This window comes from Notothenia rossii, assembly GCF_949606895.1.
Source record: "Notothenia rossii genome assembly, chromosome: 3".
Taxonomy (NCBI): Eukaryota; Metazoa; Chordata; class Actinopteri; order Perciformes; family Nototheniidae; genus Notothenia; species Notothenia rossii.
In genome coordinates this window covers 55,392,273-55,418,679 of record NC_136901.1, presented here as the reverse complement: position 1 = coordinate 55,418,679, position 26,407 = coordinate 55,392,273, and the positions used below count along the sequence as shown (strand labels likewise).

At 40.5% G+C, this 26,407-nt stretch overlaps 4 protein-coding genes across 5 annotated transcripts; 1 reads left to right on the top strand and 3 right to left on the bottom strand.

Annotated features, from left to right (window-relative positions):
* Positions 1-7,839: 7,839 nt before the first annotated feature.
* LOC307032977 (uncharacterized protein) lies at positions 7,840-8,749 on the top strand (the record flags this gene model as incomplete). The annotated part of the gene is made up of 2 exons (XM_079671246.1): positions 7,840-8,070; positions 8,527-8,749. The coding sequence occupies exons 1-2, from the start codon at positions 7,841-7,843 to the stop codon at positions 8,747-8,749; spliced, it is 453 nt and encodes a 150-aa protein (XP_079527372.1). The 5' UTR covers position 7,840.
* A 301-nt stretch (positions 8,750-9,050) lies between these two features.
* LOC307032975 (zinc finger protein 862-like) lies at positions 9,051-10,571 on the bottom strand (the record flags this gene model as incomplete). Its single annotated transcript, XM_079671245.1, has 2 exons — positions 9,051-10,250; positions 10,365-10,571. 2 exons carry the CDS (start codon positions 10,569-10,571, stop codon positions 9,069-9,071), a joined length of 1,389 nt encoding a protein of 462 aa, XP_079527371.1. The 3' UTR covers positions 9,051-9,068.
* Positions 10,572-14,024: 3,453 nt separating this feature from the next.
* LOC307033357 (uncharacterized protein) lies at positions 14,025-15,959 on the bottom strand. Its single transcript, XM_079671789.1, has 2 exons — positions 14,574-15,959; positions 14,025-14,381 (listed from the first exon to the last, which is right to left on the bottom strand). Exons 1-2 carry the CDS (start codon positions 14,788-14,790, stop codon positions 14,218-14,220), a joined length of 381 nt encoding a protein of 126 aa, XP_079527915.1. The 5' UTR covers positions 14,791-15,959; the 3' UTR covers positions 14,025-14,217.
* A 399-nt stretch (positions 15,960-16,358) lies between these two features.
* LOC307033893 (uncharacterized protein) lies at positions 16,359-26,022 on the bottom strand. Of its 2 annotated transcripts, none has more exons than XM_079672528.1 (9): positions 25,760-26,022; positions 22,422-22,702; positions 22,158-22,262; positions 21,657-21,768; positions 20,576-21,411; positions 20,232-20,415; positions 19,796-20,053; positions 19,300-19,471; positions 16,359-18,258 (listed from the first exon to the last, which is right to left on the bottom strand). In XM_079672528.1, the coding sequence occupies exons 1-9, from the start codon at positions 25,875-25,877 to the stop codon at positions 18,102-18,104; spliced, it is 2,223 nt and encodes a 740-aa protein (XP_079528654.1). In that variant the 5' UTR covers positions 25,878-26,022; the 3' UTR covers positions 16,359-18,101. The 2 variants fall into 2 exon arrangements, with proteins under 2 accessions (XP_079528654.1, XP_079528655.1); XM_079672529.1 differs by lacking the exon at positions 16,359-18,258 and adding an exon at positions 18,266-18,525.
* Positions 26,023-26,407: the final 385 nt, after the last annotated feature.

Below are 26,407 nucleotides of genomic sequence, written 5' to 3'. Positions count from 1 at the left end.
TCATAGCTAGTAAATTAAATAACTAACTAGAGATACATGTATAGGTCAAAGTAAAGTAATGTAGAAGATAATTATTAAAAGAAAATTAATAGATAAGGGAATAAAGAATAATAACAGTAATACATGTACCCATATACTCAAATATATACCCACATAGACATACATACATGTGTATACATACCCACACACATGTACGCACATACCTATACAAACATGTATACAAAGACAGAACAAATAAAAGTTAAACCCCTTTACTATTCAATGAGACACATTCAATGTTTATTTATTGTAAAAGCAATTGGGCTATCCCTCCCTCCCACACACACACACACACACACACACACACACACACACACACACACACACACACACACACACACACACACACACACACACACACACACACACACACACACACACACACACACACACACACACACACACACACACACACACACACACACACAGCTCCTCCTCATTCTGTTTTCATTTACTCGTTCGTTATCTGACCAGCTTCAATATTGTAGGCTACTCACCTCGTTTCTTGCAACCCTCGAAAGGGTTTTGGAGGTTGAAGCCTCGGTGAGCGTGAGTTGCTTGGCTTTCTTGTCCGCAGCAGAAAGCATTTTTGAATGTTTGAATGAATCGAAGTGGGTATTCACAGTCAATTTCCTCCTCTTTATGCTCCAACACACAGTTGCACGGGGTACAGAACAGTTTCCCCCCACTTTCGTGCAAGACATTGGGGTACTGCTTTGCCCGGTCTTTAGCTGAAATGTTCGTGGGTAAATGTGATGGATTCGATTTGTTCATCTTGGTGTGTGAATTCCACACCTTCACACGACGGTGTTTTCCTTCTGTGATGCGCGGGCTGATGACGTTGCGTCATCATCACTACTCGTCAAGACGAGTTAACTTTTTTATTTTTTTTCTCAACTTTGTGTGGAAAAATGCGGGGATTATGCGGCCTTTTGATAAATATGCAGACTTTTACAAATCTGCGCCATTTTGCTGATTATGCGGGAAATTCTGCGATCGTAGAATCGCGTTTTTCTGGAGGGTCTAACTACAGACTGTCACTATCAATATCTATCTATCTCTATATCTCTCTCTCTCTCTCCCTCTCTCTCAATCTATCTCTCAATCTATAAGGAACCGCAGGAGACAAAGTGTGTTGCTATAGCAACACGTCATGTTTATGTTTACACCATAGGTTTACACCTATGGTTTACACGCGAAATCAATAGCGTGAAAAGGGGTGGGGTCAATATGACCCGCTGGCGGAAATAGGTATAAATGGCAATTTTTGGGGCGATTTCTTCAATCTGACTTCATATTGACATTTTTTAACAACAGAGGGTGCTACATAACACACTTTCAGGAAAAGTCACGGACTGGGAGACTTTAATATTTTATTGAAAAAAAGTTACATACAATAAAAAAAACAGCTGTGGGTCAAATTGACCCGATGGCGGTGCTAGTGTTAATCCCATGTAATTGTAGAATGACCACAGTCTTCCTTTGAATATGTATAAGTCAGGTGTCTTGAGTAGTCAAAATTACCTACAAATCATTGTACACATTTGTAAATATTATTTTCCACTTGTTACCATTGTGAGTCTATTTTTATGCAGCTCTGCGTGATTTTGTGGCTACAATTCAGGCTAATACGCTATCAGAGGTGGAATAAGTACTCATATATTGTACTTGAGTAAAAGTAGAAGTACTCAGATCTTGTAGTGAAAGTAGAAGTACTCAGATCTGGTACTTGAGTAAAAGTAGAAGTACTCAGATGTTGTACTTGAGTAAAAGTAGAAGTACCAGAGTGTAGGAATACTCTGTTACAGTAAAAGTCCTGCATTCAAAATGTTCCTCAAGTAAAAGTAGAAAAGTATTATAATCAAAATATAGTGAAAGTAGCGACAGTAAAAGTAGTCGTTGTGCAGATTGGTCCATTTCAGAATAATAGATATGATATGTTTCATATTGATTGATCATGAAAGTGTTCTCAAAGCTGGTAAAGGTGCAGCTATTTTGAATGACTTTGTATACTGCAGGGTAGCTTGTGGATTTACTCCAGGTGGAACTAAAGTCTGATTTAACACTTGATTATATTTCACATCATTCATCCACATCTGTGAAGTAACTGAAGGTATTAAATACATATAGTGGAGGAAAAGTACACCATTTACCTCTGACTTGTGTTTACTGCCAACCTAAAAGTACCTAAAAAATAGTAATCAATAATGTATTGAAAAGTTATTTGGCTGATTGTTTTATATTGGCTCCGCCAGGTTATATGGGATGCCCAGTACGTACAGATGGGTCACTCATTTTGAAATATTAAACTTAGTTTTCTTTTCTTTAATTTTTCATCCTCATATAGAATGCTATCACGAAACACACATTAGGTTGTTTATAGCATAAAGATAATCTGATTTAATGTGAGGTAGGGAAATAATCATTTGAGTATAAGTACGTGTATATAAATATGTCATTTACAACAGCTGTAAGATGCTTGAAAAGCTTGAAAATGCACCTTGAAAATGCTTGAAAAGTGCTTGAATTTGACTTTGGAAAAGGTGTAAGAACCCTGACAGTTTCTCTACTTTAATGCAACAACTAGGGGGACTTGAGGAGGTCCAAATGATTAGAGCACCCCATTGTCAGCACAATTACCCTTCTGGTCACCAATGGTAGCCAAGTGTCCCAGCTGTCAATTCGATTCTTCTAAAAATCCCCTCGGCTCCCGACGAAGTACCCCTTTGTTGGGCCAATTACCGTATTGGTTGGTCAAGCACCACTCTGATGTGGCCTTTAGGGCCCAACACTGCATGCTGTTTCTTGTTAAAGACAAATCTTGGCATTTTGTTAAATTACTCTTCATTGTTGGGTTGTATAGTGGTTCAGATGCTTTCCTAATCATCCTTAAGGTATCCTCACAATGAGCCACACAACCATTCAGACTATATGAGGGAATGTATAGAATACAGTTCATGAAGACCTTTTTAAAATTGCTAGTGAGAGTATTAAACTATTGTGGGTATCTGTGGCCAAATTCAGAAAAGTCACTTTGGACAACAGTTCTGATAAGCAACAAGTTGCCCCATGTTCGAAAGTGTGACGGCCAGACACCCTGCTGGCATGGCATACAGTTTACAGAGTTTTTTTTTACAAGGGTTGACTTTCAGAGCCAGAAAAAGATTCACAGCTCAGTATATTAAGATAACTCCAAGTCAACTACCCAGATGCATCCAGGGAACATTTGGCTTTGAATCAACGACCGTGTGTTCCTGACTCCAGGGCCAGCTTTCGGGCCTCATGTTGGAATCTCACAGTGTAAGCAAGAGCATTGATTCCTTGGCAGAGGAGGCATCTCATGCTGGAACTCCTCAGTGTCTGTAAAAGGATCTGTGCTCTCTCACTTGTATAATTAAATAAAACTGGCTGCTGTACAGCGATCCCTCTGTGCCTGTAAGCCTTCATGCTTACCTTACGCCTAATGAATGAACAAATCGGATTGCTTCATATACTCGATCCTTATATGGTATCTAGTTTTATAAATTGTCGGCTTTCCCTTTCATGGCATCTCTGTAATTCCTGGAATAAAGAAGTGCTATGGGTATGGTATAAAATGAACCTAGACACGTCATCAAGCACAGGGGGAGAGTGAGGTAAGATGAGCCAATTTTTACTTATGTTGTCCTGACAAGTCAAATGACAACAACAACCTTTACTTCAGGATGTCTTCCGTCAACCAAAATCTAAATAATGCATCACAAAGGGTCATGAAAATATGACTTCTCAAAAAACTGTTTTCTTGTGGCTTAACTTGCCTCATTTAAGGGATTAGTTGTAAATTGAGCCATCCTTGGGGTAAATTGACCAATTTACTTTTTCAAGTTTAAACCTGAGTTGTTTGGTACAGGACTGTTGTTTCTGTCTGCTAATTCAAAGTCCAGTGAAAGTGTTCTCCATAAGTTAGTGGCCCCTTGTATGGCAGCCTCTGACACTGTATGAGTGTGTGAATGGGGGAGTGCTGACTTGTATGTGTAAAAAGCTCTTTGAGGGGTCACAAAATGTATTAATGACAGTATTAATGGCTACAAATGTTTTCCAAAGTCAGCCTTTTTAGCATGTTTATCAGACTAACAACAGCTAGCGCTTCAGTTCCTTTTATTACGTTTAGTAATTCACGTGATGTACAGGTTATATTACACACATCCGTATTCACAGGCATTACCCTCAATCTCAAAATGTCAGCACCACAGCTTTTATTTCAGGTTTTAGCATCACACAAACAAAAGTGTTGATACAGGACAAGCCCACAGGAAGGGAGCCAGTGGTTGAAGCAAATGTTTGTAGTGGCTGATCTGTGGTACTACACTGAAAATAGTGTAACGACTGTGTCATTTAATCAAAGTACATTTTTAAATTGGTCTAATTAAGAATCCTGGCTTCCGTTTTCAACATAATCTTTTCCGTTGGTCCAGAAGCAGAACAATACTCTAGTACGAGTTATACTGTACGTTTAAATACTTACTTACAATATTGCTTTATTGTTGAAGTAACTGAAAACAAATATAAGTCAATGTAATAGATGCATTAAATCAATTGAAAGTGTGCCATTCAGCATTTCGTTAATTGTATTAAGTTGAAGATGGTTAAGGCGGGTCTTTTTTCTCCATTTCCTAGTCTGCTGATGAATGTGGATATGCAAATACTGTGATACTTCTGTTTCACGGAGATCTGAGCTACTTAAACATTACAAACTTGAACACAGACATTATGGACGCCGTCATTCCTATCCATGCATCTATTTCAACTGTTCATGTAATTGCAAGACCTGGAATGCACTTCTGAGCCACTTGTCAAGATATCATCATCCATCCTCACAAACTGAACTGACAACATTTAAATGTCATGTATGCAATTACAATCAATGTTCAACTTAAAAAAACTATTTTCAACATATGGCACAGCATCTAAAAAACAGTGAAACAGTCTTTTGTGTCTCTCAGGGTTGTTCGTACAAAACCAATATTTATGGGTCTTTTCGAACTCAAAGAAGCAGAAATCATAACAATTGTTCAGTAAATGACTTAAAGCCTGGTATACTTGAAAGACAGGGGTTAATCTGAAGTCATGTTTGTGACGATATCCCAACTGATAGTATTAGTACTGAGCCTTCAGATGATACAAGTGCAGAGGACTTGGCTGATAGTAGTTATGATGTTCAGGATTTAAATGACTTGTCATGTAGTGTTGAGATCAAAGTCGCCTTGCTTTTACTAAAGCTAGAACATATATATTTTGTTTCTGGTTTTGGCAGTTGATGAACTTCTGCAAGAATTTGACTACTTAATAAGCACTGCTTCTGTCCCTCTTATCCATCAAACCATATCTCAGCAGAATTTTAACTGTGAAGTAGACAAAACTGTTCTACAAGAGCTAGCATCAACTCTTTGTAAGTCAAATCTAATTACTGCTTCTATTAGTGGTTGTGGGCCACTTTCCACTGCCTGGAAGCGAAAGACATATTACAAAAAACATTTCAATGTTGTAGAACCTATATAATTTATACTTGACTCCCAGAAGAGAAGATCTTTTCAATACGTCTCTATACTAAAATCTATACAGCAGACCTTAAACTGTAAAACTTATTTGGATAAAGCAGTCAATTTGAAATCTCCCTATCAATCTGATCAAATTCAGTATAAATCCTTTTATGATGGATGTATTTACAAAGACAATTTGAAGTTCTCTAAGGAGTGTTCTATTTCACTTATTTTGTACATACAGTAGATGATTTTGAAATCTGTAATCCCCTCGGATTTCCAGAAAAAAAAAAAAATCTGTGGGGTATATTGGGCAGTGGTGTAGAGGGTTTTGGACGCGGGGGTACGCCCTACCCCCACTTATTTGGAGCATGATCTTTTTTTTAATAGTCTAATAAATATAAAATCATTGCCAGTGTTATCAGTTGCAAGTGTGTATTTGTTGTAATAATGACAGACACATAATACATTTCACAGTAATTATAATACAAAATAAAAACGATTTCCTTAAAAAAGGATGATTCCTCATCACGCTCGTGACCCCGCAGCGAGCTGGGGATGTTTCAGTGATTTGGCGGGAGCTCTTTCCCTCAAGAACGCTAACGACTCGAGAAAGCTCTACAATGGCAGGCAAACATTCTATACTTGACTTATTTATATATATACAAAAAGAAAGAGGCTAGCGGCACCGAAGCTACAAGTGAAGCTGCTACTAGTACATCATCAGAAGAGCTGCCTAAAGATGTGGATAATGCTAGCACTAACGTCAACGTTAGCTATGCTAGCAACGTTCAAGCTCACCTTTTCCAGAGGTATGGACGGAGGAGATGTTGCGGAGGAAACAAGAGGCATACCAGTGGATAGACTGCAAAACCGGGAAACTGGGCTGCAAAGTTTGTTCATCCATTTCGGTTGTATCAGTCTTCAAAATGCAAGGTGTGTGTGTGTGTGTGTGTGTGTGTGTGTGTGTGTGTGTGTGTGTGTGTGTGTGTGTGTGTGTGTGTGTGTGTGTGTGTGTGTGTGTGTGTGTGTGTGTGTGTGTGTGTGTGTGTGTGTGTGTGAACAAATCAGCGCTGTCTGCTTATTTTCAATGTGGCTAGGCCTTATCAGAATAATTTCAAGTCCAGATTCAATGTTGTTTGCATAAGTAGGCTATATTTTTCGTTTCGTTTATTTAATAAGTTAATTTCAGGACAACTTTGGGAATTGTGTTTATTTGTTTGTTATGAGTTTTAAATAGATTTTGAAAGTGGAGAGAGAGAGAGAGAGAGAGAGAGAGAGAGAGAGAGAGAGAGAGAGAGAGAGAGAGAGAGAGAGAGAGAGAGAGGCAGCGCTGTCTGCTTAGTTGCAATACTGTAGCTTATGCAATTTAGGCCTATACATTGTTTATGTAATTGATATGCCAGTGTGTCCATGGTTTTGAGTCCGTGTGTGTGGAGTGCAGCGCCGTCTGCTTTTTTCAGTACAGTAACTAAAGTAGGACTAAGCATACCGGTAGTTTCTGTGGACCTGTCTGCACACTTTGTGAGTGCACTGCGCGCGTGCGCACTTGTGTGGCATTGTTTGGGATGACCTAATTTAGTGGGAATGCTGTTAACAGAGATACATCCCATAATACATCCCATTTTTAACCATTGAAGTCAATGGAGAAATTCTTCAACTTCAACAAATCTTCATGCGACTTCAACTGCTAACTGTTCATTCATACTTTCACTCAGAAACCTCATTCCAACTTTAAAATGTTACACATCTTTCTGACATTATTCGTGTAAAACATCTGATTTTTACCTTTAGAGTTATTAAACATTGTTCAGAACTTGTTTTAGAGGTTTTCTTCACATTTTAACATTAACTGGAGTGCGTGATGTCACAGCTAGAGGGTAAGAAATCTTGAAATGTGCCTTGATATTTTTTTTTTAAACTGCCATAATTTCCAAACCCTACATTCTTGAAACATAATTTTTCATGATAAACGTAGGAAAACATCTCGTAGCTTGAAAAATGACAAATAATTAAACTAAGTGCCTCTTGATGGCATGAAGTGACAAAATGTTCAACATGTCTCCATTAAAGTGCCCGTGAAGTGCATGTTTTTGCGCCAAAATGAAATGGCAGTTTCATTCCTTACATATCATTTTGCCTGTTCATGGCTAAAATGATTTTTAATTATTTATTTATTTATTCATTATTCATTTTAATAATAACGGCCGTCTGAGCCTACCGGAAGTTGCAGACGATAGCGGCTGTGACGTCACAAGATGGATCCAGTTGTGATTGTAAACATGGCGGAGACTTTGGAAAGTGATACAAGTGCGAGAGAAATGATTGATTTTGACAGCTTTTCGGACAGGATAGATGAGGAAAGTGGCACAGAAGATGGAAGTGACGATGAGGAAGCGCAGGACATCATTGAACCCTACAGATTTGAGCCGTCAGGGACGTCAAGTGGGGAGGATGATGGCGACGACATAGACGATGGGGAAGACATTGACCGGCTACAGAACACTGAATGGTTAGCAGGTTAGCAGTGACTGTGCTGTCACTGTCGATTTGAAAATAGGGGGGGGGGGGTGGATTTGCCTTGTTTAAAATCTCTGCTTGGGCTCAGCCTCTGGGAAATAATTAGTTTATGTACATGTCATGTGCTAGAGTATTATTAAACTAGAATTAGAACTTTCTGGTCATTGAATTAAAACATACACCAGGGTGACCAGCCCTGTTTTTCTGATTATCTGCAGTTTATGGGAATAATTCCACCTATCAGATAATCAGGGGGCGAGAACAAGAAATTATTTTCATGCGCACATAGTCTAACTTTATTGGATCTTCTGCATAAAATTCAACAATATACAGTTCCAAGTTAAAATGATAAAATCCAGTTACCTTGCAAAATGTCGCAACCTGACAACACTGAAACATCCTGGCATTCCTGCTAATCATAATGTTACATCTATTTTATATGTTTTAGGTGTCAGTGCGACAACTGTAACAACATGGACACTGTAGCCGAGAGTGTGTGCTGTCGGGAAATCCCCGCTGTCACCAGGACCATGGAGGAGGATGGTTTCCACAGCTGCATAATCGACCACCCCGGCTTCCGATCTGGCTGTCTAGACATCTGGGTGCTGCGTATAGCATACTACGGATACAGGCAACATTATGGCCATCTCCAGCAAGAGGGCAATGAGTAAGCCTTACAAACAGGCCTGGAATTTCGTCATTTTAGGGGCAAGGTCACTTGGCCTTTTGAGTTGTCAATTTTTTAAGGGCACAAAGGCCAAAAGCCAGGGCACCAAGGCCATAAATTAAAACAATGATTTAACATACGATATAAAGTGACTACGATTGTATATGCATTTACAATACTTTTATATATATTTATTAAGCATTCAATGGACACCAAATTGCAATTAAACAAATTATTTATTAAAACTACAAAGGATTCTTATAGCACAGACATGTTTGGCTCACTGCGAGACTGTGGTAGTGGGCCTACATCAAGGTGCGTCCTTATTCTGAGTCACTTGAAGATGGAGATGATGACGAGTCAGGGAGATTTGGACTTTTGGGGTTCCTTTGACCATAGGGATGAATATTGGGACTCCTTTTGTTGATGCCAGCTGCCCACCATCTTGCCACAGCTTCATCACTTTGATATTCAGCAGGAGCACAACCCTGGGATTTGATGAGGAGTAGATCTTCAATTGTTGAAGTGTGCAGGCTTAAACGCCAATCGCCCTGCATTCTCTTCATTACTGAGAACTGCCGTTCAACTTGAGAGGTAGAGACAGGAAAAACTAGGACTATTTGTATTAGGTGCAGCAGATTGGGGTACATTCTTCCCTTCTCCAACAAGAATCTGGACCATAATGGGAGGAAAGTTTCCCTACTATGGTGACGCACAATGTCGTGTTTGGCTCTGAACCATTCTTTGTCTACCTCAGGCACATTGCAGCCATTTTTGGTCAGGAGGGGCTCGAAGTGTTTACACAAATGATGGATTTCCTCCTCCCCAAACTCCTCTAAGAAATTTGGTTCTGTTGGGAAATTGATGGGATCGAATATTTCGGCAGCCAGGAGTACAGGGTCGGTGGAGAAAGTAGAGAATCTCTCACCAATGGCCGCAATGATGTTGTCAACTATGTTTTTCCTTGACAGAAGGAAGGCTTCGGCAGAAACATTGGACTTTCTGATGTTAATATCATTGTATGCAAATTCCTCACTGGTGGTTGTGAAGGACTCAAGCACTGGACGGAGATAGGGGCCTGGCTTCTCTGTTTGTTTGTGTAGCGCAGCCTGTGCAGCCAGGATCCTGCTACGCACACACGACAAGGGCAGTTGATCGCCTTGGAAATTCAGTGAGAGTTCAGCCAGGTCAGATAGAAGATCCTGATACAGTGCCATGTGAAGAATAAACTTTGGTGAGGTCAACTGCCTTAACACTGCCCTGATCTTTTCTTTGTCTGGTGATGCCTCATCCTGTCTTTCCTGGAGGTGGGTAACAATGCTTCTGTAGTTTTTTGTCGCAAGACAGGAAACAGCCCTCCTCCTGTGATCTATCCACCTGGTCCCCACGGAGCGAGCTGGTTTAATGACGTGCTCCTCCAGTTCCTCTCCAATGGCCTTCAACTCCCTCCATTTTTTGGGAGAACGACGGTAGAGAGAGTAAATCTTCATGAGCAGGTCATCAATCTTGTTCAAAGAAAAACAGAAAATACAGAATTAAATAGGCATTATTAAGGCATTAATCAGACATTGTATTACAAATTCTTTTTTCATATTTTATAGAATAATTACTCCTCCTACCTGTTCAAAGTATGTGCCCTTGAAGGCATCCTTCAGACATAGCTCTAGTCTGTGGGCAATGCAATGTACTTTAAGCATCCACGGCACATGTCCCTGTAGTTTGGTGAGGACACCATTTGTCTTCCCAAAATTGACTGCTGCACCATCAGCTGCTGTTGCTGTCAAGCAGCCACTCAGATCAATCTTGTTGTCTGCACACTTTTCCATAATGGCCTCGAATATTCCATCTGCATTACATGCTGTTGGCTCTGCAATACTTTAAAAAATATGGAACACAAAAAAGAAATCAAGAATTAGGTCTTCTTACTATTAAATAAGTGAAAATGTAATTACAATCACCTGAACCTATGTAAAATCATTACATTCTTTCTCTCAATTGTCCTGCCCTTTTCTAATTAATTGTAAAGCAAAAAAACAAACAAACATATTTTTACATCTATATAGTAGACTGATTGTCTCTCTTATTCTTACCCAAGTAATCTGATTGTCGGGGAGCCGTGTTCAATAAGCTTTATGCTTATGACTTCCTTATCTGATGTTCCTTTGTCTGTGCTGCCATCAAACAGTAAGGAGCAGTAGAAAGGCTCACAGTTTTTCAGAGCTTGAAGTTGGTCTCTGATGCTGCCAGCAATGTGCTCAATGAATATGTGGCAGGACTTTGAATTATGGTAGGTGAACCCGAGCTCCACCCCATGCTTGCGCTCCACTGACACAAGAGTCTTGTACAGACTAAACGGCTGCTCAGTATATGCTACAGTGTATGCAATGTCAAATAACTTGCACATCTTTGTTTCGGTTTTGTTGTTGAGCTTCTGGAGCTGTGTAACTGTTTTCGAAGTAGTTGGAGCCTGATTTGATTGCTGCCATGCTGTGATGTGAGCTTTTGACTCATAATGTGTTTTGGCTGTACATTTTTTAACATTTGTGCTGCCAGTTATGTATGTGTCTGTGTTATGGATATATGTGTGTTGTGCAGTGCGGTTTTTATAGTGCTCCCTGCAGATGCAGCACCACAACTTAGTAACATAGCCGTCCTTGTCCTTCTCAAAGTGCAGCCAGTCATACCCCCAAGACTCTACATTGGTGGCAGTAGTTTTTCTCTTCTTGCTGTTTCCATCTACCTCTTGGTCATGGCCTTGTCCCGGTCCCTCCATGTCTTCTCCTTTTTCTCTCCTTTCCTCTCCCTTGTTCCTGTAATCGGTCTCATCTTCTCCTGCCTTTTCTTGTGCTCTCTCTTCCCTGGTTTCTAGCCCATTGTCTCCTCCAGCCTTCTCTAAATCTGTCTCATTTCTTTCTCCTCCTCTACCATCTCGTTGTCTTGGTACTTCAGAATCTCCTCCTGTTACTTCTGTTTCCCTATCATTATCAAGGCCTTCATCATCTCCTCCTCTTTCATCAATGTTCACTGGACTTTGTCTCTCCACTCTTGTCTGCTCTTCTTCCTGTCCAACTCTCTGTTGGTTTTTTTTCTGGCTCTCTGTCCACTGACTGATCTGCCTTACTGCAACTAAAAAACAAATAGTATTTTAATTTAATATGTCCATTTGATCACATACTTTTAACATAAATTAATAAACGTAATGTGATGTATAATTGAAAGGGTAATGTGACTTATCTTATAGAACTAATTAACTAATAAACACTAATAATGAGTGTTCAATATGCGATACAACCTCTGTACGTTATTTTAACTGGTTACCCTAACTTATATACTTAGCTTATTTCTCTCCCGTTCAAATTGGGGACAGTTTTAATCGGGGGCAGAGTGTCATAATCTGTCACCTTAATTTTAGGTGTGCTGCTGTTACTTATACTAACAAACTACAATATCTTGTTCCCTCTTGAATCATTATTTACCACTTACCTCCTCAAAAATGAGTCCATTGTTTTGCAGTTTTTAGCTGCATCTTCAAAGTTTCTTTTAATACACTTCTCCCTTCGCTGTTTGCTCGGCATAGTTTTATCTGGGGATGATAAAAGAAAACAAACTAATGTTGCTGCAAGTAACAACACAAAAAACAATGAGACAAAATCTCTTATTGATTGGCAGTCGTTCACGTTAACCTCTTTGCGCAAATGGGATGATGGCTTAATTTGGAGACGGAAAGGCATGCAATACCCCTTACAAACAATAGGTGGCATAGCACCAGGAATCTCGGGTCTGTTTGACTGACCCCGTATCAAAGTGTATTGACTTTTATTCCACCTTTTGAGTACGAGGTCAGATACGGAAGTCACGCTTTTCTGTAATGGAAACTCGGTTCGGTGCACACATGAAATATAGCGCCGTCTTTGAGAAACAGTTGGTTGACAACAAATGAAGACCTTTTGGTTTGATAGGGGACTTCTTCACAAGTTTGTCGATGTATGGCATTATGCATACATTTGTTTCGGCTGACCAGAAAGAGTTGGCCGACATCATGGTGGAATTACATGAAAAAATACTGACTGTTTTTCCTTGTAAATGGATTAAGCATATAAACGGTTTCCCTGGACATTTCCACAAAACCAAGGCCATTTTCCAGACGCCCGAAAGGTAAATAATGAGTTCATTACTTTATTTAAGCTTACATAATAACTTTAACACAATATGTTTTGAAAGGATGTCAATTACAATGTAATTGAATGGCAGTTGCTATGCTAAGCTAACTAAGCTAGTTCTGGCCAGTGGGGGTAACGTAATTTTTTTGTGGACAGTTCAGGCATGCCACAAGACATGTGAATGGGTATTTTGATCGCGTTTTGAAAATTGGGCGATATAAACGAGCAGCAAACTTTGAACTTCCGTCTGCGATCGCCGGTGGTCAAATAAGTCTGCACAGAGGTCTTTGACAGCTAACAACACAGCGCTAACTGCCTAGCACTAGATAATAATAAAAAAAGAACACAACTGCAACATAACTTATCCAAGTAGTAACAAAAACACTTCAAAATATTATAATTATGCATTACCATACGAGCAAGAAATAGTAATGTTATCCATAAAATTACACTTAAAGCTGGACAAATGAAAAACTTAACGGCAAACAGGATCATCACAAAACCTTACCTCACCTCAGCCTTTTCTTGAGCGGAGAATCAGCTAGCTAGGTCCTAGACCGTCCTACGCACACGGACGCGTGAGGGGGTGGGCGGAGATAGGTCCTAGACTGATGTCAACTGTCATCATAGACCGTCCGAGCGGTGCATTCCAGGCTCAAATCAAGCGCACCGCTGATTTTTTTTTCCTCCTTCAAAATATGCTGGTGTTGAAGCCGTGTCAGAAAAGAGGCAGACTGCTAAACCACAAAACTTAGTCAGAGAGGGCATCAAGGCCACTGTGGCCTTATGGCAGATATCATTTTTAAGGGCACAAGGCCAAAGTGGGAGGGCCATGGCCCTCGTGGCCCTCGTGAAATTCCTGCCCTGCTTACAAACACTATTTACAATAAAGTATATTACTAGTATATAAATGCATCAGTTTATATGATGTCATGACAACTTTTGCAACTTTATACGTTTGAATATTAGTCTTTTATGATCTGAGTATAAGAAAATGTAACTTTGAAGTTGACCTATTATCATCTATTGTCCTTCATTTGTAGTAGTCTCTTACAGTAGCTGTCGTCATATCAATGCTATAATGTTTTATCTTGCAGACGCCACCGATACACAGCCTACCGCCAGCTGGTGAGACTTTGCTGGGGTTACCTAGGACGCGACATAAAAGTGCCACTGCCCTCTTGTGCAGTGAACCAAATTCGTCGACAGTTTCAATCCATGGACTATCAAGGTTATGAAGAAGGACAGTGACAATACAGTTCTGAAGTGAATGTTTAATACAGTTCTACAGTTGAAGATGCACAGTGACAGACTATTTGGTCTTGAAACGACTGGCATGTGCCTTGATGGCCTCTGCTTTGTCAGGCTTCTCCATTGTCGAGGACAGAGTGGGAGGCTCCTCCAGCTGTACAGGTCTGTCTGCGCTGGGTTTCTTGCAGAGGTCGACCACCTCTCTCATGAGATCATCCACATAGCCTGCAACAGTGTTCAAAGACAGAATACAAAACTTGAACTTTATAATGTTCTCTGATAATAAATGGTGTCTGTCATCAAGCCGAGATCATTCTTTAAATTGGGGTTTTGAACTGAATTAGTTACTAAATCATTAGTACGGGTACATTACCAATCTGGACAATATTATTTTGAGTAATTTCATTTCAAACTCACTGAATGTTGCCTCTACTAGGATCTTCATCACAACATGACCTCCAGCCTTGTACTTGGGGTAGCGGATTTTGAACCTCTGTTCTCCCGCCTTCGTAGTTGCAGTATGTTTGCTGGAATTCTCGTTGTAATGCAGTCCGGTGTCGGTACCAGATGTGTTCGGGGTACCATATGTGTTCGGGGGCCGTCTCTTACCAATGACGTCACGCATTGTACGCATTGTGATTCGCTGTACGGTAATTTACCCAGGGGTGCTCGGGGGCAAATCACATCTACAGATCATGACGAACCGAATTGAATTATTCCTATGCTCCTAGCGTGTGAAAATGTTTGTGAAAAACATGTTAAAAAAACATGAAAACGGAGCAATGGCTGTACGCCATTGGCTGTACGGCAACTCAAGAGGACCATCATACACGGTCAAATTCCGAACATTTAAACATAGCCTACACTTCATTCTTTACTTTGTCCGTTATTATATGTAGAAGATGAACTACCTCTCTGAAAGGTCCCAATGTGTTAATTTTGATGGGCTGTCTTCTGAGTGGTTAAACATCACTAAAGATTTTCTGACTTCTGACTGCTTTGGATATATAATTACACCACAATAAGGTTTTACTATCACAGTGCACTGAGATTTGTGACAAACTGTAAATGGTAAATGGACTGTACTTATATAGCGCTTTATCCAGTCTTTAAGACCCCTCAAAGCGCTTTACATACTATATGTCATTCACCCATTCACACCCATTCATACAGAGCAGTGTACCTTACTCTAGGACCTAACATTCACACACATTCACACACCGTTGGCCATGCCATCGGGAGCAACTCAGGGTTAAGTATCTTGCCCAAGGATACATCGACATGTTGACTGCATGGGCTGGGATCGAACCCACAACCTTCTGGTTGAAAGACGACCACACTCCCTCACAGCCACAGTCGCCCTTAAAGCACTTACACATCACTGTACACTGTAAACCAAGGCGGTTTTGCCATCACTTACTGTACTGAGGCTCAGTCACTGGTACATTTTCATTTACAAAGCCATGTTGGATAAAGTACCATCTTATATCTGCTCCCTGATCTCTCGGCAAATTGAAAGTACTTATTGCCTGAGATCTCATGCTGTGGTTTTATTAAATGTGCCAAGTGCTCGGACTGTCTTAGGGAAGAAAGCTTTTAGATGTGCAGCTCCACTAACTTGGAACAGTCTGCAAAAAGAATGTAAAATTACCAAGCTGGTACCACTACATGTTTTTAAAGCTCGGTTGGATGCTCCACAGTCAGATGCTGTTGGTACCTGTACATGTGGATAGATATGTAAATTGTAATCCCTGTATTTTTTGCTGTATGATGTCCTTTTGTTGTTCTGTCGTTTAAGTTTTTATGTCTTCATGTGGAACCTACTGCTGCAGGTCTCCCTTGAAAAATAGATCATTGATCTCAATGGGATTTTACCTGGATAAATAAAGGTTTTGAATTGAATGTCGAGCATTAACTGCAAGTCACTCAAATGCATAAACTGGAGAATAATTATGTTACAAGTGTTACAGAAAACATATCCAAGTGTAACAAACATCCAGTATTAACCTTACTGTTTTTTTACTAACAGTAACCAACTAATAATTTTCATGAAGTGCATATTTATTCCAAACTCACAATATATATATATATATATATATATTATATATATATATGAAATAAAACATAATGCACAATGGTACACAGTATCCAAACTCTTTAGGCACTGGTCAGAGGAATTCATGTAAAGCAGATCACCAGAATCCAATACTGGTAAAAACGTTGCAGAGATCAAATGTTTCCTTGTCTGAAAGGAGAAACCTAATTTTAAAACAACATTTTCAGTGTGTGACTTGAAAGATAAGTTCTGATCAATAATAAAACCTAGATATGTGTATGTAGTGACCCTTTCAATGTCAATGTCAGTCCCTTGAACAGTACAAATGTTGGGGAGAAAAGAAGTTAACTTTTTGCGATTTGAGAATATCATGAGTTTGGAGTTGTCTGCATTTAATACTAACTTGAGTTGAGATAAATGGGATGGAATAACATCAAAGGCAGACTGGAGGAAATCAAGACTTGCTCTATAGAAGAGGATGAACAATAAATAACAGTATCATCTGCATAGAAATAGAAAGCAGCATTTGAAAGATTATTAGAGATTATTTACATACAGTATATGGTAAAATTATTGGTCCTAATATGGAACCTTGACGCACACCCTTTCAAATCAAATCAATCAAATCAAGTTTTATTTATATAGCACATTTATAAACGATTTTTGGTCGAGCCAAAGTGCTGTACAAATAATAAAAATACCCTACAGTAAAGACATTTTACAGCTAATACAACAGCAGTTTGTTCAGAATATCAGTATGAGAAGAAAACGACACCCTTTGTCCTTAGACCCTCACATCGTACAAGGAAAAACTTCAAGAGAAAACCCACAGTTTAAAGGGAAAAATGGGAGAAACCTCGGGGAGAGCAACAGAGGAGGGATCCCTCTCCCAGGACGGACAGACGTGCAATAGATGCCGTGTGTAAATCGAAGAGATAATACATTTGCAACATAGGTAGACCGTATGTTAGGAAATGCATGCTTCTATAATAATAGGATGAATCCACGAAGATGTCAACAATCCTGTGGGAGCCTTCAGGGAGGCAGCACGACGAGACCCAGGCAGGACCGCAGAGACAGGTTCAGCCGCGACCCGAAGTCCACGACTTAATCCAGAACTCAGGATAGAGGATCCAGGATGCGGGACCACAGCAAGAGGATCAGCCTCGACTCAAGATCACATCAAGACACAAAAGAAGAAAAATTTGGCTGGGTTAATCGGAACATGAGAATACACAGATTCAGACAGACAGAAGGAAGAACAAGCACTCCCTTTGGAGTGATCTTTTTTAAATATTGAAGTTAAATGCATCAATCTGGTGCACTTTGAGAGCAAAATGAAGAGATATATGGATACCTCTCAACATCCATATGAAACAACTGTAAACAGATTTACTTTGTCTTTATGGATTCGATTGTGGACTTGATTGTGATTGCTGCACATTATCCCTTACTTAATAAATACTTTTTTTGATAATCTATTATATAGAAAAGTATATCATATTGATATATAATATATAATTTATTGATAATATATAATATAATCAAATATAACAATCAAAACGAAATAAGTAGTATTAAGTATTAGGGCTAAGAAAATATTGTACATGTGAAATAGTTGTATGTATTGATTTAAATTGACATGCATACGCTAAGAAAAATAGTCCGTTGTTACTGTTTGAACTAACGTACCAACGGCACTGAACATATTACATATTACCTACCATATTACGTTATATACTTCTTACCTTCGATTTCTCTTGTTCTTCTCCTCATTCGTCTTTGTTTTTCTTCAAGTTTTATTGTATTTCTTCAAGTTTTTATCTTGTTGGTCGAATGCACTTAAGCGTCAGCTAAATACAATGTAATGTAATGATCAAAACACCCCTCTATACTAGTCTAAACAGCGTGGGTAAATTACCGTACAGCCAATCACAATGCGTGACGTCATTACGTCGTGACGTCGTGACGTCACTGGTAAGAGACGGACCCCGAACACATATGGTACCCCGAACACATCTGGTACCGACACCGGTAAGAAGGGTTCTGTTAACATAAACGAAGAAACAGTTTTAAAAATGTGAAAAGAAATATCTCTCTTTTGTAATTATTCCACGTCTATACATGAACAGCTCTATTTAACTTGATATTGATTCAGAAAGTGATTTAGTGTTTTATTTTAGTCCTGGCAATGTGTGTCTTGGAGTTGACAACTTCATCACAGTTCCTTCCTCCATTTTGACACACTATGGGAGATGTGACGTAACGTCGCAAGCTTTTATACAGCACGGGGACCTGGTTCAGCACGGGGACCTGGTTCAGCACGATACAAAAACGCCCATTCCCAAGTACCGTATTTTCCGGACTATAAGTCGCACTTTTTTTCCTAGTTTGGCTGGTCCTGCGACTTATAGTCAGGAGCGACGTATATATGTTTTAAATGTCAATTCATGCTGACTGACATGAACCGTCTACAGCCACCAGAGGGCGCTCTCGGCTTGTGACAACTATATGCTGCTCCTGTACCACTGAAAAAAACGAAGAAGAGAGCGGACGGTTCTTCCGGGTTAGCTGCTTGTTAGCCATCTGTTGTTAGCCGTCTTGTTAGCTTGTTAGCCGTCTGTTGTTAGCCCGCCGTCTTGTGTCCGGTGCGGCGCAGGGTCCACCCCTACCAGCCCAGCGGCCGAATGCTCAGTGGGTGCGTCCGAGATGCCCCGTCTGTCCCAGCAGTCCTCCGTCGGAGCGCGTCAAGGGGTAGAAGCATGCCACCCTAGCCCGACTCGCAGAGCCAGCCTCCAGGTAGAAGGTATGTGTTGCGTTAACATACCGGACCTGTGTAGTTAATAACTTCCCTTTCCAGTTTACCGTAAATGTCTGTTATTGGCTTGGATTTGAAAATAAATATCTGAATAAATACGACTTATAGTCCGGTGCGACCTATATACGTTTTTTTCCTCTTCACGACGCATTTATTGGCTGATGCGACTTATACTCAGGAGCGACTTATAGTCCGGAAAATACGGTAACTGAAACAAGTCTTTAGCTGGTACAGTACAAGCCTTCGAATTATATGCTGAAAAGACCAACCTGCACAGCATGCCAGTGTAGGAGTAAACGTAAGACTTTGGTGCAAACTGAATGATGAGGCTGTGAAAGCCCTCCACCTTGGACGTCTGGTGTACGGCAGAGAGCTTGCCGATGTCCTTGCACAGCATCTTGTCTGTCACCAGTTTCTCCAGTTTGACAGCTGATAGTGAACCTGCAATCAACAGATCAATAAATCAATCATCAACAAATTTTAATGGCAGTGCTTGACATTATGGATTATCAATTCTAATGTTTGTTGCTCAGACTTAACTTTTTGGATTATGTACCCAACCATAAGACAGTCAGTACATTGTTGTTGCTGGGTATGTCATGGGTTTTTAATCACTCAGTATACATACACTGTATACATTCCATACTCCTTTTGGCGGTGGATGACGGTTAAAATTAAAGTCACCCGTTGCTGACGCAACAGACGTAATTTTAAATGTCACGTCTGCCGCCATATCAGTAAAAGGAGTATTGACTCTAAACTCACTTGGTTTGATCCACTTCTTCTTGTGAGCCCTGCCTTGTAGTCTCTTGTGCGCACATGTGGGGAACTTTCCACCATGGCCCCTGTGGAGGTTTAGGACATGCTGCTCCACCGACTTCCATTTATCCACAATCAGTTCTGCGTCGTCTTGCGTGGAGGAAACCACTGCCCAGTACAAGTGGTTGATGATGCTCTGTTGCCATGCTTTCAGGTCCTCACAGCCCTTGAGCTTGCAGATGGCTTTCAGCTTCTTCCCAACAGCTGCAAAGACAATAAATAAAACTGACATCATAAAGAGATCTATCTATTTGAGTGAGGTGTGCAAATAAGATTTGTTACACTGCATGCTGCAATGTCTGTCTGGTGATAACAACTTTACGATAACTCAATAGAAGACTCTACTCCTTGAACTTCAAAAGAAACAACATTTGACACATACACTTGGCTACATGCCAGATGTCATACAGATGTTTTGTGTACGGCATATTCTCTCTAATCCATTTGGCAATCTGGCGATGTCGGTCTGTGACGAGAGTGCCAATCTCCAGGATGTCCTCAAAGAAGGCCACCATCCTCTTCAGGCCTTCCAGTTCCATATGGTAGCTCCCACCACACTCGTTTCTCTGAAAATACAGCAGGGAACATTCCAGTTAGGCAGATAACTAGACAGGAGCTCTGCAATGAGCTGAATATGATTTGAAACACTGTTACTATTACAATATGTACAGATGAAGTTTTAAATTTCTCACACAAAACTCTGAACTTGAACAATATAAACTGTACCTGCACCAGTTGTAGGTCTAGCACCACATTTGATTCCAGCTCCATTGTAGTGTATGTTCCAAATTTTGCGCAGTGTCCAGGGCTGTCGGCTCTGCCGTCACCCCCCAGTACCAGAGGTCGCCCTTCAGTCTGCAGCATCGCAATGTGGGCTGCCTGTTGTTGCGTCCATACACCCTGTATTGCAGGCTGCAGGATGTCTCGCTGGTGTGAGAAGAATGTTCGTTTCACGTAGGTCATCACACCCATGTGGTTTAGGACTCGCAGCACCTTTGTTGGCGACGCACCGGCAAACAGTATGCCTGCAGACAACAGCATGTTGCCTGCAGGGAAGTTTCCAATGCTCGGTTGACTCTGCCACTCAGTTGCCTGCAGACAGGAGCCACATGTTTGGTGGATCTTAAGTAGTGTTCCAGTGGTTGTCCACACTTGACGGATGTCGACGCCTCCGCAAGATGGACAGTGGCACCACTGTAGCAGTTTCCCGAGGCTGGAGCCAAAGACGATGTATTTGGGTTCCTTGTGGCAGATCTCATCCCCAAATGCTTCCCGACTTTCTGACAGATCTGACTTGTCAGAAGAATCAGCCGCTGAGATGGGGCTACTGGGTTCCCAGTCTGAGGAGCCTGATACTGATGATGGTGCAGCTGGACTGCTGGACGACGCGTCTTCCAGTTGGTGTTGCTCCAGCTTTGACGCCTGGCTGCTTCTGCTGCTAGAGACAGCCTGTGGTGGCTGGTCAGGTGTAGCTGGGTCTCTGGTGCCATGGACTTTCAGCTTTCTCTGCCTCCCTGGTACTGGTAGACTTGCAGTCAGCATCTCGGGCGTCACCTGGCATGCTGGAAATGAAATGATCAATGGAATACTATATTGTGTTTATATAAAACCACAAATCTATGTTGATCTGTTGCTTACTATTTAGAGTTAACAAACTCAACATTAGAAGGAATATCCCATACTGTAATACAGTATTATATGACACACTTGCTCATCCTGTCAAACTGTTGTGTTTTGTTTTTTTTAGGAACTGATTAAACTTCGATTTAATAGTGCAGTACTATTAACCAATCAATAGTGGCATTACCCTTTGACTGTGTCTTTGTTTTTGTGAGTTGTTTCCCAGTCTGTGTCTTGATGCTGACAGTAGCTGTTGGAGTCCAGTCTGTCTGGCAGGCCTGATCTTGACTCTGTCGTTCCTGCCAGGTGAAAACATACATTTCATAGTGTGATGTTGTAAAATATTTTCGAGGGGTTAGAAGTTCTAGACAATATTATCATGATAAACATGTACCCTACAGTAATGCTTAGCTAGAGCCAATGCATATGTAAGTCAATATCATGCCTGACTAGCAACTTTCTACAATAATTATATTTAGCAGACTGGTTTGCCGGTTGCATGTTTGGTGTTTGGAACAAGACTTATGCTAAGCTTTTTGTTTTACATAACAAGTGTAAGATCTAAGGTGTGCATATTACAAAGAAGGTTTTTTTTCATGTGTCCACTGTGTGTGCCAGTCATGATAACGTGCAAGGTAAAACCAGTCAATGTGCTCATCTAAAACAAAACCTGGGGGAAATCACAAACCTGTTCCGGTGCCATGTCTGTGTCAGTGGCCATCTCCATTGATTCCTCTGTGGAAGCAAAACTGCTACCCTCCACTTCTGATTCTGCCAGGAGTTCTTCTACTTTCTGCAAATGTACACAATATGAAATGGATTAAAAAAATATTCAAAACAGTATAGGCCTACACCATGCTCATACCATTTCAACAATCATAATTCAGGAGACTACTAGCCACTGGAATTAAATCCTGATTTAACATCAACAAATTAGGCCTAACAACTTTACCCGCTTTCTCTCTCTCATTGCAAATGCAGATCGAGCCGGTCTTGATGTTGACGTTGAAAGTTGTCCCACAGCTGAAGTCCCAACTCTGGGGATAACAATTGGAATTGCTCCCTTCTTCAGGATCAAGGTCCTCTTTGTCGCAATGCCCATCTGCGCTCGTAGTAGAGCACTTTCATCAAAGGAGTCCCTTGTGAAGTGTTCACTGCCAAGAACACTGTATTTGGTAGGCTCCCAGTCCTTCCTGGTTCTCTGTACTTGCTTTGCCCATGCCTTTGACAGATCTGTAGAAATAAAATAAATCCAACCATTAATAGTCAAAAGATAAGCTCTCTATTCTATAGGTAATCTATTATTAGACCCTCCAGAAAAAAGCGGGCAAAAATCCTTGATTATGCGGGCTAAAATCCTTGATTATGCGGGCTAAAATCCTTGATTATGCGGGCTAAAATCCTTGATTATGCGATTAAAGATGCAGGGTTTTTATGTGATTTTATGCGGTGAAATTGCGGTAAGTTGCGAAATATGCGGAAAGTTGCGAAATATGCTAAATATGCAGGAAAAAAGAATAACAATTTTTTTAAATATTGGGCTGTCTTATTTATTCTCTTTCACACACAACCTGCCACTAACGTTAAACCCCTTTACTATTCAATTGAACACATTCAATGTGTATTTATTGTAAAAGCAATTGGGCTATTTTAATCTCTCTCTCACACACACACACACACACACACACACACACACACACACACACACACACACACACACACACACACACACACACACACACACACACACACACACACACACACACACACACACACACACACACACACACACACACACACACACACACACACACACACACACACACACACACACACTTCTCCGCCTCATTCTGTTTTAATTTACTCGTTCGTTATCTGAACAGCTTCAATCTTGTAGGCTACTCACTTCGTTTCTTGTAGCCCTCGAAAGGGTTTTGGAGGTTGATGCCTCGGTGAACGTGAGTTGTTTGGCTTTCTTGTCCGCAGCAGCATAAAGCATTTTCGAATGTTTGAATGAATCAAAGTGGGTCGTCACGTCGATGTTCTTTTATGCTCCAACACACAGTTGCACGGGGTGCAGAATAGTTTCCCCCCACTTTTTGCCCGGTCTTTAGTAGAAATGTTTGTCGGTAAATGAGATGGATTAGATGTTTTCATCTTGGTGTTTTCTCTATCGTGCGGGCTCCACAGGTTCACTCTATAGCCTACAGTGTTGCTGATGACGTCACGTCAAGACGAGTTAACTTTTTTTTTTCTCAACTTTGTCTCGAAAAATGCGGGGATTATGTGGCCTTTTGATAAATATGCCGCCTTTTAAAAATATGCGCCATTTTGCTGATTATGCGGTAAATTCTGCGATCGCAGAATCGCATTTTTCTGGAGGGTCTATATTATGACATCATTAACATGGACATGGAAGTCAATTTAGTTGAGGACAATCTGTTGTCATAGATCTAGACAAGGGTGTAACTTTGGTTTGAGAAGTGGGGGGGACACAAAACAGGGGGTCCTCCGCAATGAAAAATGTTCTCGATTTAATTCCATTTCCTGCCTTTCTACAAATATGTTAGGGACTATAGTGTTAACAAATCCAAGAAAAATGCGTAGTGTACATAATGAGTGTGCACACTTATCTAGGCCTGTCGATATAATCGATAAATTGACTTATCGTACGATAAATAAAAATGGACTCGATAACTTTTCTGAGCTCGATAAATTGCCGTTTACATAAAGATGTTACCAGCATTTTAGCCTGGAGCGCTGTGGCTGCCAGGGGCGCTGTGAGGGGCGGGGCTGACACACAGCCAGGTCAGGACACTCCGCGTGCACGTGCAGCAGCGTAGCAGCCAAATTAATAATATAGCGACAAGCGGGAGGCAACGTGTGACTTACTCGCGGGGAATTTAAAGTGAAATGGAATTGGTTACAAAACCTAACTACACATCTCGATTCTCCGGTGTGGCAGTATTTTGGATTCAAACCAAATCAACGAGGCGAACCTACGGACTTGAATGAGCCGGGCGGTGTGTCGCATTGGTTTAAAAAAGGTAGCGACAAAAGCAGGCAATACCACGCATTTTAAACCACCTAAAACACAACCACCCCATTCCGTTTTCCCAGCTGGGAGCAAACACGGCAGCTGGAGATGGAGAGCCCCCGCCCGACAATGTAAACATGTTGGTGTTCCTTGCTCGAAAACTTAGAAAAACAGATTTGGATATGGCCTGTTGAGGCATCTGGGTCTTTGACAGTGGACTGGACACTTGACTGTTGTTTTAAGGAGGTTTTTTTTGCTTGTGAGATAATGTGTGCTCATATTTATTTATATATATATATATATATATATATATATATATGAGAGAGAGAGCTCTGTTTTCCAGCCTGACTATTTAATTTATTGTTTTGGTTGTGTGATTTAATTAATTTATTATAATTTAATTAATTTGTTTTATTTATTATATATAATTTATATATTTTAATATTATTTCACATTTCATTTGCAATGTTGAATGTTCAATAAAAAGTTATGTTTGAAAGGATGTACTTGAATTATTATTATATATTATCATTATGTCTAAAATGGTCTTAAAACGGTGCCGACAATATTATCGTTTATCGCAATAATTTCCAGAAAAATGTATCGTCCAACAAAATTAATTATCGTGACAGGCCTACACTTATCTAGTATCCTATCCATGTGAACCTGTTTTATTTGTGATGACCTCACAACCTCTAGGGGTGTCCGGGGACAAGCACCCCAGGAAGATTTTCTTTCTTTAAATTGAAGTTGAATGCATCAATCTGGTGCACTTTGAGGGCAACATTAAGAGATGTATGGATACAGCTCTCAACACTCATATGAAACATATATTTCAATAATCAAAAAACTTTGGAAGGATTTCTTAACCTATTTTATACAACTAATATTACATAGATGGAAATATTTGTTTACATAGATGACCAAACCCACTGAGATAACTTAGGCTACATTTTACAATCTAATCACTCAGAGTCCTTTACCTCCCTGAGCTGACGTTATCTCTCTCAGTCCCACAGGAGAGGACTCTCCCTATCCTTATTGTTGAAACAGCTAATCTCCGTTAGCTCCGAGCTAGCACCAGATGCTAACAACAACCCTGTAACTCTCTCAGTCTCTCTTTCTCTCTCTCTCTCTCTCTCTCTCTCTCTCTCTCTCTCTCTCTCTCTCTCTCTCTCTCGAATCGACAAGTGGCCTTTATTTGTCATGAACAATCAACGAATCTACGAAACAATGACACCAGCCAGGCTCACCTTCATCTTTTGGGAACAGAAAGATCGCCACTTCGGCAGACTTGACATTACTACAGCCAGCGGCAATGCATCGCTTCCCGTGTGTTTTTCCTCCCGTTTTCTTCACTGTCGCCTCCATTGTCAGGTTTTCTCGATTGGCAATCACTTCCAGTCGACTCCGACACACTTTCCAGTAAAATACTCGCTCAAAAACTTTGATAAAATCGACTTTGAAACAGAGAAACAATGAACTGTGATGAATGTAAAAACTTCAGCGGCGACCATCTCGTGACGTCACGCAGTAGATCGCAAGCCACGCCCACGAAGGCGGAGGTCAACTGCGGATTTCCAGGCGGCAAATTCAAAACTCATCAAATTCGTTGCTATTCCAACATCTTTTGATATGGGTTCCAATGGACAATTTTGGTCATTACTATACGTATTAGCATAACAGATCATGCACAGGCGCACACTTCACTGGGTCTTTAAAGCCCATTGTAATTTCAGGCTGATATTTCCTCACAGCAGCAGCCGCACACCTTTAGTTAAACTGCCATAAAGGCCACATTATTAACCCGAAACTACACAAAAATTACACTTCAGATACTAAACTTCCTTGACATGCTTCACGTTTTGAAATTTCACAGATATCTGTTACGGTTCTTCCAC